The 15,891-nt window shown below is 43.4% G+C and overlaps 1 protein-coding gene across 1 annotated transcript in view; it reads left to right on the forward strand.

Annotated features, from left to right (window-relative positions):
- Cdc16 (cell division cycle protein 16) overlaps positions 1 to 15,891 on the forward strand; it is an 87,106-nt gene that overhangs the window by 69,071 nt on the left and 2,144 nt on the right. Inside the window, exons 7-11 of the mRNA XM_045753020.2 lie at positions 190 to 279; positions 412 to 721; positions 6,035 to 6,194; positions 6,625 to 6,817; positions 8,336 to 8,464. Of these exons, the coding sequence (XP_045608976.2) occupies positions 190 to 279; positions 412 to 721; positions 6,035 to 6,194; positions 6,625 to 6,817; positions 8,336 to 8,464 (882 nt within the window). The remainder of the gene's footprint in view (positions 1 to 189; positions 280 to 411; positions 722 to 6,034; positions 6,195 to 6,624; positions 6,818 to 8,335; positions 8,465 to 15,891) is intronic.

The raw sequence follows: 15,891 nt of genomic DNA on the forward strand, positions 1-15,891 counted from the left end.
ATCAGGGTGAAAGAACCCCTGCCCTTCTGTTTCTGCCTGCTTCAAGAATCGAACCCAGACTGTTAGGACTATGAGCCCCAAGCGCTATCCACTCAGCCGCGAGCTCCCCTATGTATATATGAATGTACGGTATGTATTTATGTATGTATGTGTGTATTATTATTCATTAACATGCTCATTGTTTTGCAGCATTGTTTCTGCTGGCTCATAAGTTGGTGGATCTGTATCCCGAAAGTGCACTCGCTTGGTTTGCTGTTGGCTGTTATTATTATCTTATAGGTATAGTAATATCATTTTGTCTACTCTGATATATATATATATTTTATACAGTATGCTCAACTGCCTATACCAATGCTTAATAATTAATTGGTACCTTAACCTTGACACTATGTATTTATATTTTGTTTGTAGGCAAAAATGAACAGGCACGCAGGTACTTGAGCAAGGCAACGGCACTGGACAGAGTGTTTGGTCCAGCATGGATAGCATACGGGCACTCATTTGCAGCAGAGAATGAGCACGACCAAGCAATGGCTGCATACTTCAAGGCAGCACAGCTTATGAAAGGCTGTCATCTTCCGTTACTGTACATTGGCATGGAGTACGGACTTACTAACAACCCTAAGTTTGCAGAAAAGTTTTTCAAGGAGGCTTTAGAAATAGCACCAGATGATCCCTTTGTTTTACATGAACTTGGAGTCGTAGCTTCTAGTAACCAGGAGTGAGTAAAATCATTATTTTTAATGTTAAACAAATATTGAGTTCATTGTTTTTAGTAATTGGGAGCGAGTGCTATAATCTTTATCAGAATTATTACTAGAGGGCTACATACTTATTTGTACTGCACAGTACTAATATAAGCTGCACTCATTTTTGTCAACATGATTGGACAAGTTTGGGTGCGGTTTTCAATACAGGAGGTCAGACTGTGAACAAAATATATCACGTTAATGTGATTTCTGTGTGTGTGTGTGAAGTTGTGATGTAGGGCCACTGCCCTTCCACCCGACTGCTTGTGGGTCACACGTAAACACTTGGACTGGCTTCAGTAGGGGCCTCCAGACTTCCTGTGATCTCAGTAGAGATCCGGTTGTATGACTTTGACTAGTCATCAGTGGTACAGTGGTAGAGTACGCGACTGGCAATGCCGGGGTCATAGGTTCGCACCACCTCACAGCCCTGGTGGATTGTCTCACTGATATATATCACGTTAGTGTAAGTTCTGTGTGTTTTTGTTTGTCAGACTGTAATTTTTCAATGTCTACTACAGAAGTAATTTTCATGCTGAATTTTTTGTATCGTCTGCATAAGATGACACGAAGCTTTAATTTGTATTTTTGTCTATATCAGATATGAGAATAAGGAAAAGCAGTGATGCAATGACTGTACCTTGAGGTACAGAGCTTTTAACTGTGCTTTGACTTAATTTTGTATGGTTGACTGTTACTTTTTGCGTTAGGTTTGACAGAAAATTGAATATATATCGCCCTACTTTATCTGTTATTCCTACTGACCTCATTTTGTGGGTTGTCACTCCATGGTCACATTTATCAAATACCTTTACAAAGTCCGTGTATACAACTTCTGCATTCTGTTTCTGTGGGGAGCCCTGTCGGCTCCCTGAAGCTATCTGCACTGATATAGTGCTATATTAGTTTGGGGTCATCAGTCACAGGAGTCTTTATGCCTACTGGGGACCACGAGCCAGAACCTGGGCCCCCCTCAAGGAAACGCAGAAAGAATTGTAATTGGAGCCGTGTGTCTCCTTTGAACCTTTGTGGTTCCTAGTGCCTTCTGTGGAGGGTCTTTGGTTGTAGGGTGTTAGGTTTTCATTCCCCTCCTTCCCTGTATGAGTTGGATTTGAGTGAGGCTACCCCCCCCTGAGTTCTCTTCTGTGTGCCTTTGGGTACCACTGGGGTATCTTTCCAGAGGCTTCCTTCTTCATGGGTGCCCCCTTTCAGGGGCTTGTAAGGCTCTTTGTACATACCTCCTGCATGACCCGGCTCTTGCGTCGCCTGGGCCTAGCCTCTCCAGTTCTGATCCTCTTTCCACTTTTGGGTGCGTTACAAGGTTCTGGTGTCATCCTGGCTAGTGGACTTCCCTTTGTTTTCCTGAATCCTTGCACGGTTTTTGCTAGACCTGTTCGCTTTAATGGCGCGAGATTGTGAGCATGTTTCGGGGCCTTCCTTTTGGGTCCATTAATGCCTGTTTGCCCTGTCTTTCCTGGGATGTTGGAGTGCTTCAGCTTCATGCGCAATTTTTTTTTGCAGTTGACGTCAGTTGTGACAGGTGATATGTGTGCCTGTTAGCAATTGGGTTGTGTCATGCATTTTCTTGGTCTCATTGAACTGCATTCTGCTTGACTCATGAAGGACATGGGTGTGCTTGGAAGTAGTCTTCTTGCTGGGGTTTTGACCTCGGCCATGGTGTTGTCAGCTGCTCTACCTAAGCTGTATGTTCATATTCTGTGGGATGCAATGGCCCCGTTCTTCTCTGTGCAACTCACATGTCGGCAGGCTTTCTTTAAATTCTTGGCATGGGGCCTTGCCCTCCTTCTGCCTTGCCTTTTCCTCAGTTTCTCTTTCCTGAGGATGCATGACTCAGTTTGTCCTCTGTTGCTTCTTTTTGTCTGCCTCTTCGGAACTGTCTTTGTATTTCGCAAAGTGGTCTAGGCAGACACAGGCTGCAATTGGTGTTGGTCAAAGTTGGCCATCGATGGAGGCAGTGGCTGGGTCGCTAGTGCTTCCTGTGACTGCTTCCTCACTCTGCTTCTCAGGGAGCATCTCAGGATTTGTGCTGGCCCTTTTGTGGTTTGCCCCATTGATGGGACAGTTGGGGGGCAGCTAACCTGGCTTGCCTGGGCCTTTCGGGTTGTTTCTGTTACCCTTTGGTGAAGTTGATTGGTCCCTCCTCCTTTCTTGGTTTTGGGCCTGCCCAGTGTGGCCTCCTCTCCACATCTCCATTGGGTCATCATCTGCAGGGGGACTTTGGTGCAATCAGAACGACCACGTCTCTTCGGTGGCTTCCAGTTTTTTTCCTATCCCGGAACGGAATTCTTTTAATCTCTGGCTCATTCTCGATCTTTCACAGTTGAACTGGTTTATTCCTTGCCCCTTTTTCCAGATAAACTCTCTATTCCGGGTCTGACTTCCTCTTGAGCTGGATGCCGAGATGTTGTCCCTGGACCTCCCGGATATTTACTGGTGCTTACCAATCTGTGTAGGGTTTAGGGATTGGGTATGGTTTGTCGAGAGGCATCAGGCTTACCGTTTCAGGGTTCTGTTTGGACTCACTTTGGCTCCTCATGTTTTCACATGCTTGATTCGAGTTATGGTGACCAGTCTTCATTTCTTAAGTGTTCGAGTTTTGGATTACCTTGTCGGTTGGCTTGTGTGGGCTCCCAGTCGGTCTGTATGTTTGCTAGCCAGGGATCCGGTTCTTTCCCAGCTTGTTTAGTTTGGGGTTCCTTGTGGGTTGGCAGAAATCTCGGTTTAGGTGATTCCGGCCTGGATTCGGACTCTCCGTTGACGTCATTTTGCCTGTCTCCGGCAGCCTTGTCCAAGCTGCAGTACTGTGTCTGTTGGTGTTGAATCAGCCCCAGGTGCCTCAGAGGTTAACAACATACTGGAGTGAAAGATACAGAAGGAAATGCAGGATTGAACCATACAAGAAGCACTAGACCAACTGATACTTCTTGTTTGTTCTCAGTCTAAAGAGAGAGGTCGCAACATCTGTGGTGACCCCTCTCTTTCTCTCTGTGACCCCCCTCTCTTTAGATGGAGAACATGCAGTCACCACAGGTGTCATAACCCCTCTTGTTACATGGAGAACACGGTCACCACAGGTGTCATAACCCTCTTGTTACATGGAGAACACGATCACCACAGGTGTCATAACCCTCTTGTTACATGGAGAACACGATCACCACAGGTGTCATAACCCTCTTGTTACATGGAGAACACGATCACCACAGGTGTCATAACCCTCTTGTTACATGGAGAACACGATCACCACAGGTGTCATAACCCTCTTGTTACATGGAGAACACGATCACCACAGGTGTCATAACCCTCTTGTTACATGGAGAACACGATCACCACAGGTGTCATAACCCCTCTTGTTACATGGAGAACATGGTCACCACAGGTGTCATAACCCTCTTGTTACATGGAGAACACGATCACCACAGGTGTCATAACCCTCTTGTTACATGGAGAACACGATCACCACAGGTGTCATAACCCTCTTGTTACATGGAGAACACGATCACCACAGGTGTCATAACCCCTCTTGTTACATGGAGAACTCGATCACCACAGGTGTCATAACCCTCTTGTTACATGGAGAACACGATCACCACAGGTGTCATAACCCTCTTGTTACATGGAGAACACGATCACCACAGGTGTCATAACCCTCTTGTTACATGGAGAACACGATCACCACAGGTGTCATAACCCTCTTGTTACATGGAGAACACGATCACCACAGGTGTCATAACCCCTCTTGTTACATGGAGAACATGGTCACCACAGGTGTCATAACCCTCTTGTTACATGGAGAACACGATCACCACAGGTGTCATAACCCTCTTGTTACATGGAGAACACGATCACCACAGGTGTCATAACCCTCTTGTTACATGGAGAACACGATCACCACAGGTGTCATAACCCTCTTGTTACATGGAGAACATGGTCACCACAGGTGTCATAACCCTCTTGTTACATGGAGAACACGATCACCACAGGTGTCATAACCCTCTTGTTACATGGAGAACACGATCACCACAGGTGTCATAACCCTCTTGTTACATGGAGAACACGATCACCACAGGTGTCATAACCCCTCTTGTTACATGGAGAACACGATCACCACAGGTGTCATAACCCTCTTGTTACATGGAGAACACGATCACCACAGGTGTCATAACCCCTCTTGTTACATGGAGAACATGATCACCACAGGTGTCATAACCCTCTTGTTACATGGAGAACATGGTCACCACAGGTGTCATAACCCCTCTTGTTACATGGAGAACACGGTCACCACAGGTGTCATAACCCCTCTTGTTACATGGAGAACATGGTCACCACAGGTGTCATAACCCTCTTGTTACATGGAGAACATGATCACCACAGGTGTCATAACCCTCTTGTTACATGGAGAACATGGTCACCACAGGTGTCATAACCCTCTTGTTACATGGAGAACACGGTCACCACAGGTGTCATAACCCCTCTTGTTACATGGAGAACACGGTCACCACAGGTGTCATAACCCTCTTGTTACATGGAGAACACGGTTACCACAGGTATCATAACCCCTCTTGTTACATGGAGAACATGGTCACCACAGGTGTCATAACCCCTCTTGTTACACGGAGAACACGGTCATCACAGGTGTCATAACCCTCTTGTTACATGGAGAACACGGTCACCACAGGTGTCATAACCCCTCTTGTTACACGGAGAACACGGTCACCACAGGTGTTGTGGGATCTTGCCCATTCCATTCACCTTTAAATACAGTAACTGTTAGTGAATGTAAATACGTAATGAATATTGCACAGCTGGCTCGAGATGAAATTTAGTATATACCCAAGAATTGTACAAGACTTACTTGTGCTGGAAAAACTTTCTTCAAAATATAAACTTCAAAGTGAAGCTTAGGAAATTGGTAGTAATTGTTAATACTGACATGTGCTCTTAGAAGCAGTACTATTACCCTCTATGGGTCTGGGAACATCCAACACATAGGTTCAAACCCTCTTCAAGGCACTTGTGGATTTGTTCATTTGATATATCACGTTATTGGGATTTCTGTGTGCGTTACCCTGTGTAGTATTGAATTATTTCTTCGTGCACAATGTTATCTAGGATTGGGCAGTGGCATCAAGTCCTTCTGCATAAACTAATATTTATAGAACAAGTATGCAAAGATGATGTTTATGGATGGTAGTGTTTTTAGAGCAAGCATTGTTACTAAAGGGGCAACTATGGTGTTGTGTGAAGAGAACATTTGATGCCAACAGATACACGTCGGCAGAAGTATACCTGCGGCGGGCAGTGGCACTAGTAGAGGAGAGTGGTGTTGTGGTTGTACCAGAGAAATGGGCTGTCTTGTTAAATAACTTGGCGCATATCTGCCGCAAACTGCAGAAATATGAAGAGGCCCTTCACTTTCACCAACAGGTAATATATATAAATGGTTTAAAGTTTTGTGAACTAGCTCAGTTCATTTAATGAATCTTATGTCTGCTTGCATGTTGTTCTTTTCATTTTCTTTTCATGCATCTTATATCTATATGTATTTTTCATGATACTTTTGGGAATCCCTTTCAGTAGCTGCCCTGAGCTTAACCAGTCTGCTGCTATTGAATATGGCAAGCCCTCGGTGGACAGACAAAAAAAATATCCCCCCAATTCTTTTTCTTCTTATATTGTTAAAATGCATTCTTTGGTCACAGAAGGCAAAAAAATAAAAACTGTATGTAACATACTTTGACCATGATGGGACGAGGAATTCTGGCAATATTCTGGCACTGACAGAGTTCATGCCAGCGGCAGTGTGGCACGTGTATGAGTCACATACTCTGATGCATTTTTGGTGTCTTACTTTCAGGCACTGCGGCTGTGCCCCGGCGTATCATCAACCTACTCAGCCTTGGGTCTCGTCCAGTCTCTCCTGGGAGACTATGAAGCAGCCGTGGTCGCGCTGCACAAAGCCCTCTCGTTGCACCGAGACGACACCACTGCCACCACTCTCCTCACAACTGTCATGGAGCAGCTTATGACACAGACACCAGCGTTCCAGGGTAAATTTGAACTTTTGATAGCCTTGAAGACTAACTTTAAACCACAGTTATTGTGGAATCTTGTGGCTCATATGTGAGCAAGCATTGTTATGTATGTTGTCAGTAACAAGATAAAAAATAGAGATTCAACTATAATTTGCAATTTTATGTGTCATTCATTAATTATATTTTAAGAGATCCATAAGTTTATGAAAATTTAACTACATTTAGGTCTTGCCTATCACTCACTCACTCTCTGTTTTCCATCATCAGTTTATTTTGAACCCTAAATATAGGGTCAGGATGCAATATTTGTTGCATACTTTCTTTAGTCTAAGGTGACATTCAGACTGCTACAGGGTGAAGCTAAAGCTATTTGCTGGCCAGAACTTGGATGTGGTGAACTGACTGTTCCTCAGACATGTAACTGTTGTGATAGAGAGTACTGCAGAGGTTAAAGTGATGCTGCTGTTGCACTAGTTCAAATCAAATGTTTATTCAGGTAAAGTACATACATACAAGGTGAGATACAAATATATTGTTGGATTTATAGATTGAGCACAGTACGTACAATGCTTAAAGCCACTATTATGCACAGCGTTTCGGGCAAGGACAAGTTGTTGTCTTCTTGTTGTCAATGAAGCTCGACTATACGGCCAACCAAAAATGGTGTTACTTTTATGTACTTTAGGCTTGTACATAAAAGTAAGACTGTCAGCATCTCTACAAAAGTTGAAGACTGCTTATATGGGCACTCTAGCTAGGATGGGTCAAGGCTCCAGATGAGTTGGCTTGCACAGTTCTCGGTGTTGGCGAGAAATCAAGGAAAGGTTTGGGGCCGTCCGTCCGGAGATGGATGGCGGAGAGCTGTGCATACTCGGAGTGAGACAATTTGTGTTTCATTTATAGTTTAGCAACTGGTGTTGTCAAGCTTGACATGCAACTCAGTGTTGTAAGTTTCTTGACTGCTTCTTACTTCAAGGCTCGGCAAACAATACTTCACGGTCATCGAGACAAATTTCGCCACCGGGATATTCATTCACGTTGTTCGTTAAGTCTCTTGCATTCATCCTTACAGTAATTCCAACAGTTATGTTGTGCTTTTTAGTCATTAATAGTATGGTCTTGGCAACAGAGAAATAGCTGTTGCCTATCGCAGGCAGATACAACTACAAGTTATTGGTTGTGAATAATAAAGCTGATACAGTAGTGAGAAAATCTGTAGGAGCCGTGATGATGATTCGAACTTATGCGCTGAGGCATACGCCCCTGGGAATACTCAGCACATAGGTTCGAATCCTCATCACGGCTCCTACGGATTTTCTCAATGATACAACACATTAGTGTGATTACTGCGTGTGTAAAGCTGAGAGTTGTAATCATCCTTCCTTCATCTCGGGGTTTCCTTCATTTACTATCTACAGACATCAACATTTCTTCCATAATTTCACAATTATTTATCTCATTCTGAATTATATTATTTAATGGTCTTAATTGGTTTCCTGTGGTGGTATTTTATGGCAAGATATGTGCTTACAGGTGATGATAATGTGCCTCAACTAGACCTGCCATCAGAGCTGGTAGGAACTGACACAAACACCAGCGATATTACTCCAGCCTGTGCTGAAGATCCCCTCAGTGATACCAACCTCCTAGGATCCAGTATAGGTAACGTGTGCCTCTCGTCTTCTCTCGTATCTACTCGAGTGTTGAGTGAACAGTGTTCTCTTCTGTCGGGTGTACGGACTCTTTATCACCCTATATCTTGGTCGTCTTCTAAAATAATCTTTCCTTCCTGTACTCTACAGATAATATTACTCTACATATTTTTGAATTGGCTCTCATACAAAACCTGGCCAACATAAACCTTCATCCTGGTTTTGTGTATTAATGCTTGCCTTTCTCAGTACAGAGTCATATGCTCTAGTCATCTTGGCAAGTGTGATCTAACATGGATGGCCATCTGCCTCTGTGTTTTCATTTTCTTCTGTCATTATCACCGTGTTTCTTGTTGGCTCCCCGGAGCTATCTGGGCTGATATGAATGTATTAGACCGTGGCATCAGTCGAGCGAATGGAGTTCTTATTCCTACTGGGGACCACGAGTCAGAACCTGGCCCCTTCAGAGAGGCACGAGGAGCAATAGCCTATAGAAACCCCCATGTGGTTGGGAGCATTCTGTGTCTGCCATCAACAGGGTCAGGCACCCAGAAAGGTAGGCGCCCCCAGTTCTGTGGCTGATGCGAGACCTGGCAGTCGTGTGACTCTGGGTTCAGACATTTTCCACTGCTGTGGCTTGTGGTGTGGTCTTGTCCTGTGGTGGTGTGCAAGCCAGGAGTACTTTCACCAGTACTCTGGCTGCATGTGCCTAGGGTTACCTTCCGTAGGTGACCTGTAAGTACTACCCTTGTGGCTTGGGGATACTTTCGACAAGTTGCTTGGGATCTACTTCTGCCGTGGTCGATTATTGGCCGCCTTTGGAGTCAGCTGGGGTGTTTTATGCACGCCTGTTAGCCTCTGGGTAGGAAGTAGCTTTGTCACTGGTCACTTTATCACAGTTGCCAAGGTACTGTGCAACTAGTTTTCACCATATAATAGCGGATGACTCTATTCTGCATGTGATGTTGTACTTGTGCGGGTTTTATTTTCTTTTTGTTTTCTGCCTGCTGGAGGGTTTGCCCTTGGTGTTGTTGACCCTTATCAATTTGTATTCTTGGTGGTGCTCCTTTAGGTACCCCCATGAGTGTGTGTACACATCGTAGGAGGTTCAGCAGTTAGTTGTTCGTTTGGTACTTTGGGGTGCCGGGTTAGCAGTACCTTGCCTGGGCTTCCCTTAGCAGTGTGTCTAAGGGACCTGAAAACCCCCACTGAGGCTCAGTGGTCCAATGTATGCGTCCCCTGGGTACGCATCCCACCTCATGACCTGCGGGAGGCCATTGTACTCACCAAGTTGTGCTTGCGGGGGTTGAGCTCTGGCTCTTTGGTCCCGCCTCTCAACTGTCAATCAACAGGTAATTACCTAAGTGTAATTACCTAAGTGTAGTTACAGGATGAGAGCTACGCTCGTGGTGTCCCGTCTTCCCAGCACTCTTTGTCATATAACGCTTTGAAACTACTGACGGTCTTGGCCTCCACCACCTTCTCACTTAACTTGTTCCAACCGTCTACCACTCTATTTGCGAAGGTGAATTTTCTTATATTTCTTCGGCATCTGTGTTTAGCTAGTTTAAATCTATGACCTCTTGTTCTTGAAATTCCAGGTCTCAGGAAGTCTTCCCTGTCGATTTTATCAATTCCTGTTACTATTTTGTATGTAGTGATCATATCACCTCTTTTTCTTCTGTCTTCTAGTTTTGGCATATTTAATGCTTCTAACCTCTCCTCGTAGCTCTTGCCCTTCAGTTCTGGGAGCCACTTAGTAGCATGTCTTTGCACCTTTTCCAGTTTGTTGATGTGCTTCTTAAGATATGGGCACCACACAACAGCTGCATATTCTAGCTTTGGCCTAACAAAAGTCATGAACAATTTCTTTAGTATATCGCCATCCATGTATTTAAATGCAATTCTGAAGTTAGAAAGCATAGCATAGGCTCCTTGCACAATATTCTTTATGTGGTCCTCAGGTGATAGTTTTCTATCTAGAACCACTCCTAGATCTCTTTCTTTATCAGAATTCTTTAAAGATTTCTCACATAATATATAGGTTGTGTGGGGTCTATGTTCTCCTATTCCACATTCCATAACATGACATTTATTAACATTAAATTCCATTTGCCAAGTGGTGCTCCATATACTTATTTTGTCCAGGTCTTCTTGAAGGGCATGACAGTCATCTAAATTTCTTATCCTTCCTATTATCTTAGCATCATCAGCAAACATGTTCATATAATTCTGAATACCAACTGGTAGATCATTTATGTACACAATAAACATCACTGGTGCAAGAACTGAACCCTGTGGTACTCCACTTGTGACATTTCTCCATTCTGATACATTGCCTCTGATTACTGCCCTCATTTTTCTGTCAGTCAGAAAATTTTTCATCCATGATAGAAGCTTACCTGTCACCCCTCCAATATTTTCCAGTTTCCAGAACAACCTCTTATGTGGAACTCTGTCGAAAGCCTTTTTTAGGTCCAGATAGATGCAGTCAACCCAACCATCTCTTTCCTGTAATATCTCTGTGGCTCGATCATAGAAACTGAGTAAATTCGATACACAGGATCTTCCAGATCGAAAACCATACTGTCTGTCTGATATTATATCATTTCTCTCTAGGTGTTCTACCCATTTAGTTTTGATTAGTTTTACCAATACTTTCACTATTACACTTGTCAATGATACAGGTCTATAATTGAGGGGGTCTTCCCTGCTGCCACTTTTGTAGATTGGAACTATGTTAGCCTGTTTCCACCCGTCTGCTACGATTCCTGTACACAGGGATGCCTGAAAGATCAGGTGAAGTGGAATGCTGAGCTCAGATGCACATTCTCTCAGAACCCATGGTGAAACGCCATCTGGGCCAGCTGCTTTGTTCTTACCGAGCTCCTTGAGCATTTTTTCCACTTCGTCTCTAGACACCTCTATGTGTTCTATGTTGTTCTCTGGAATTCTTATTGTATCTGGTTCCCTAAAGATTTCATTTTGTACAAACACACTTTGGAACTTTTCGTTTAGTGTTTCACACATTTCCTTTTCATCTTCCATGAATCTATTTCCCATTTTCAACCTCTGAATATTATCCTTTACCTGCAATTTGTTGTTTATGAATTTATAGAATAGACCTGGTTCTGTTTTACATTTGTCCGCAATCCCTTTTTCAAAATTTCTTTCTGCCTCTCTCCTCACTGCCGTGTAGTTGTTTCTCGCATCTTTGTATTGCTGGTATGTTTGGGGGTTCGGCCTCTTCCTGTATTGATTCCATTTTTTGTGTCTTTCGGTCTCTAGCCCTCTCGCAATTTCTATTGAACCAATCCTGTTTCCTAGTTCTGCATCTCTGTTTTGGTATAAATTTTTTTGTGCCTTTATCATATATTTCACAAAACTTGCCATACATCTCATTCACTTCCTTGCCTAGCATCAAGTCTGTCCAATTATACTCACTAAAAAAAATTTCTAAGGTCACCATAATGTCCTCTCCTGAAGTCTGGTTTTTCAACTGCTTCAACCTCCTTATTTTCTTCCAGCTTATAACGCATTGCATACTTTATTCCCAAAAAGACATGGTCACTTTTACCCAAGGGAGGAAGGTACTGAATGTCAAATATCTCTTCCTCCTTCCTGGTAAATATCAAATCTAGCATGGAGGGAACGTCCCCTTCCCTCATCCTCGTAGCTTGTTTAACATGTTGATACAAGAATGTTTCCAGGATGAGGTCTACAAATTTACAGGTCCAAAAATCTTCTGTTTTAGCTTCATATGCTTCCCAGTCTATGGATTTCAAGTTGAAGTCACCGACTATCAACAGTCGTGATCTATCGTTATCCGCTCTCGCTATAATCTCTCTCATTATTGTTATAAGACCTTCACGTTTACTATCTAGCTCCTCCTTTGACCATGTGCTGCTTGGCGGTGGACTATATGCATTTATCATCATTAGTTTATCATCCTCATAGCAGATCTCTAGTGCTATTATGTCAACTTCTTGTGGATTGGCAGTCATTATTTCCTTCACCTTTAGGTGTTCTTTTACCAGCACAGCAACGCCACCGCCTTTCCTAATTTTTCTGTCCCGTCTCCAAATTGAGTAGCCCCTTGGGAATATGACCTCATTTAAAATTACATCTTCAAGTTTTGTCTCCGTGAGTGCAACAATGTCTGGTGTCTGCAGCTGTATTACATCACTTAACTCCAGTATCTTCGATCTCACTCCATCTATGTTGGTGTATGCAATCTTCAGGAACTTGTTCCCCCTCTCCTTATTCTTCACTCCCCCTCTCTCTATTGATTTTGTTGGTTTGCCTTTATGTACCACTTTACTGGTTTGCCTACCCCTATCACTTTGTAGAAAAAAGAATTTATTTCTTCTTCATTCCTGCTCTCATTTAAATGTTTTGCCTCGGCGAGGTTCAGTTTCAGCTTCTCTCTATCTTCTTTTGAAAGATCTCGTCTTAACGACCACCCTTTCCCATCCTCATCCCTTTGCAATTTTCTAGCATTCCTTAGTACTTCTTCCATCTGTTTGGCACCGTTTAGGGTGATCCTCAAAGGTCGATCTTTCCCTTTTACGTACCTGCCTATTCTCCTGTAGTCGCACACATTCTCTCTGTAAGACCTTCCACGAGGCCAACAATTTTATCTACTACTTTAGCTTCTTCTACAGCTCTTTCTGACCTAGATGTTATCGCCTTTTCTTTGCAGCCAAAAATGATCAGGGACTTACTCCGATCAACTGTGTTTTGCACCAACTTCGGGTTAGATGCCAATTCTTTCCTCACTTCTAGCCTAATGTTTGTTTTATCTTGGTTGCTGCAGTGTTTGACTTCCTTTACTGCTTCTTCTATTTTTTCCTTCTCCTTGGCCACTTGTGCATAAGTGAGTTGCATATCTTTCTTGCACTGTTCTATTCCCTGTGTAACTTCCTCCATCTGTGCTGACAAAAGCTGTTTCTCCTGTTGAATTTCCTTGCCTAACCTATTGTAGTCATTTATGTTTAAATTTACTTTAACTTCTTCCAAAGCTATTTTTAAGAGTTTATTTTCTTCTTCCATGGCTTTGCAATTTGTTTCCAATTGATTCTTATCCTTGCGCAAGTCTTTCACTAAACCCTCAAGACATAAAACTTTGCTATTCAAATGGTCATTACTTTCGTTCAATTTACTAATTATTTCTACATGAGAGTTCACTATAGTATCTAAATTTACCAACTTGTTATGTAGACTACTAATATCAATGCTTTCTTCATTGAATCCCTCAAAATCAAGCTCTGTTTTGTTTTTCCCCTTGCCAGTGGCCATCTTGAATGTTCTTCTCTGCACTGTAAACACTAGGGCAACTTTTTCTCATCCGATTTTTCACTTCCCTTAGCACTTTCCTGTTATCTCACCTATTTTTCAAGAGCACTATACCTTTATGTTCTCTGGGACACCACTCACTACCATCAACCTGTACTACAATACTTAGGATTGTTGAAATATGCTGGAGCTCCTCTGCTGCAAGTGTTGACCCTAGGGGTGTCACCTTTCACAGTACAGGTTCAGTACAGTACAGGTGTACAGGTTCCTGAGCCTATTGGGCTCTATCATATCTACACTTGAAACTGTGTATGGAGTCAGCCTCCACCACATCACTTCCTAATGCATTCCATTTGTCAACCACTCTGACACTAAAAAAAGTTCTTTCTAATATCTCTGTGGCTCATTTGGGCACTCAGTTTCCACCTGTGTCCCCTAGTGCGTGTGCCCCTTGTGTTAAACAGCCTGTCTTTATTAACCCTGTCGATTCCCTTGAGGATCTTGAATGTGGTGATCATGTCCCCCCTAACTCTTCTGTCTTCCAACGAAGTGAGGTTTAATTCCCGTAGTCTCTCCTCGTAGCTCATACCTCTCAGCTCGGGTACTAGTCTGGTGGCAAACCTTTGAACCTTTTCCAGTTTAGTCTTATCCTTGACTAGATATGGACTCCATGCTGGTGCTGCATACTCCAGGATTGGTCTGACATATGTGGTATATAATGTTCTGAAAGATTCCTTACACAAGTTTCTAAAGGCCGTTCTTATGTTAGCCAACCTGGCATATGCTGCTGCTGTTATCCTCTTGATATGAGCTTCAGGGAACAGGTCTGGCATGATATCAACCCCCAGGTCTTTCTCTCTCTCTGACTCTTGAAGTATTTCATCTCCCAAGTGATACCTTGTATCTGGTCTCCTGCTTCCTACCCCTATCTTCATTACATTACATTTGCTTGGATTAAACTCTAACAGCCATTTGTTCGACCATTCCTGCAGCTTGTCCAGGTCTTCTTGAAGCCTCAAGCTATCCTCCTCTGTCTTAATCCTTCTCATAATTTTGGCGTCGTCAGCAAACATTGAGAGGAATGAGTCTATACCCTCTGGGAGATCATTTATGTATATCAGAAACAGGATAGGTCCAAGTACAGAGCCCTGTGGGACTCCACTGGTGACTTCACGCCAGTCTGAGGTCTCACCCCTCACTGTAACTCTCTGCTTCCTATTGTTTAGGTACTCCCTTATCCACTGGAGCGCCCTACCAGTTACTCCTGCCTGTTTCTCCAGCTTATGCATCAACCTTTTATGGGGTAGTGTGTCAAAGGCTTTCCGACAGTCCAAAAAAATGCAGTCCGCCCACCCTTCTCTTTCTTGTTTAATCTTTGTCACCTGATCGTAGAATTCTATCAATCCTGTAAGGCAAGATTTACCCTCCCTGAACCCATGTTGATGGGTTGTCACGAAGTCTCTTCTCTCCAGATGTGTTACTAGGTTTTTTCTCACAATCTTCTCCATCACCTTGCATGGTATACAAGTTAAGGACACTGGCCTGTAGTTCAGTGCCTCTTGTCTGTCACCCTTTTTGTATATTGGTACTACATTAGCAGTCTTCCATATTTCTGGTAGGTCCCCCGTTTCCAGTGACCTACTATACACTATGGAGAGTGGTAGGCAAAGTGCTCCTGCACACTCTTTCAATACCCATGGCGAGATTCCATCCGGCCCAACAGCTTTTTCTCACATCCAGCTCCAATAGGTGCTTCTTGACCTCATCTCTTGTAATTTCGAACCTATCCAAGGTCACCTGGTTTGCTGCCACCTCTTCTAGCGCCGTGACATCTCCCTGTTCTATTGTAAAGACCTCCTGGAACCTTTTGTTGAGTTCTTCACACACCTCTTTGTCATTTTCTGTGTACCTGTCCTCGCCCACCCTAAGTTTCATCACCTGTTCATTCACTGTTGTCTTTCTCCTGATGTGGCTGTGTAGTAGCTTTGGTTCGATCTTGGCTTTATTAGCTATATCATTTTCATACCTTTTCTCAGCTGCTCTTCTCACACTGACATACTCGTTCCTGGTTCTCTGGTATCTCACTCTACTTTCTGGTGTTCTGTTATTACGGAAGTTCCTCCATGCCCTTTTGTTCAGCTC

The sequence above is a fragment of the Procambarus clarkii genome, chromosome 48 (genome assembly GCF_040958095.1).
Source record: "Procambarus clarkii isolate CNS0578487 chromosome 48, FALCON_Pclarkii_2.0, whole genome shotgun sequence".
Taxonomy (NCBI): domain Eukaryota; kingdom Metazoa; phylum Arthropoda; class Malacostraca; order Decapoda; family Cambaridae; genus Procambarus; species Procambarus clarkii.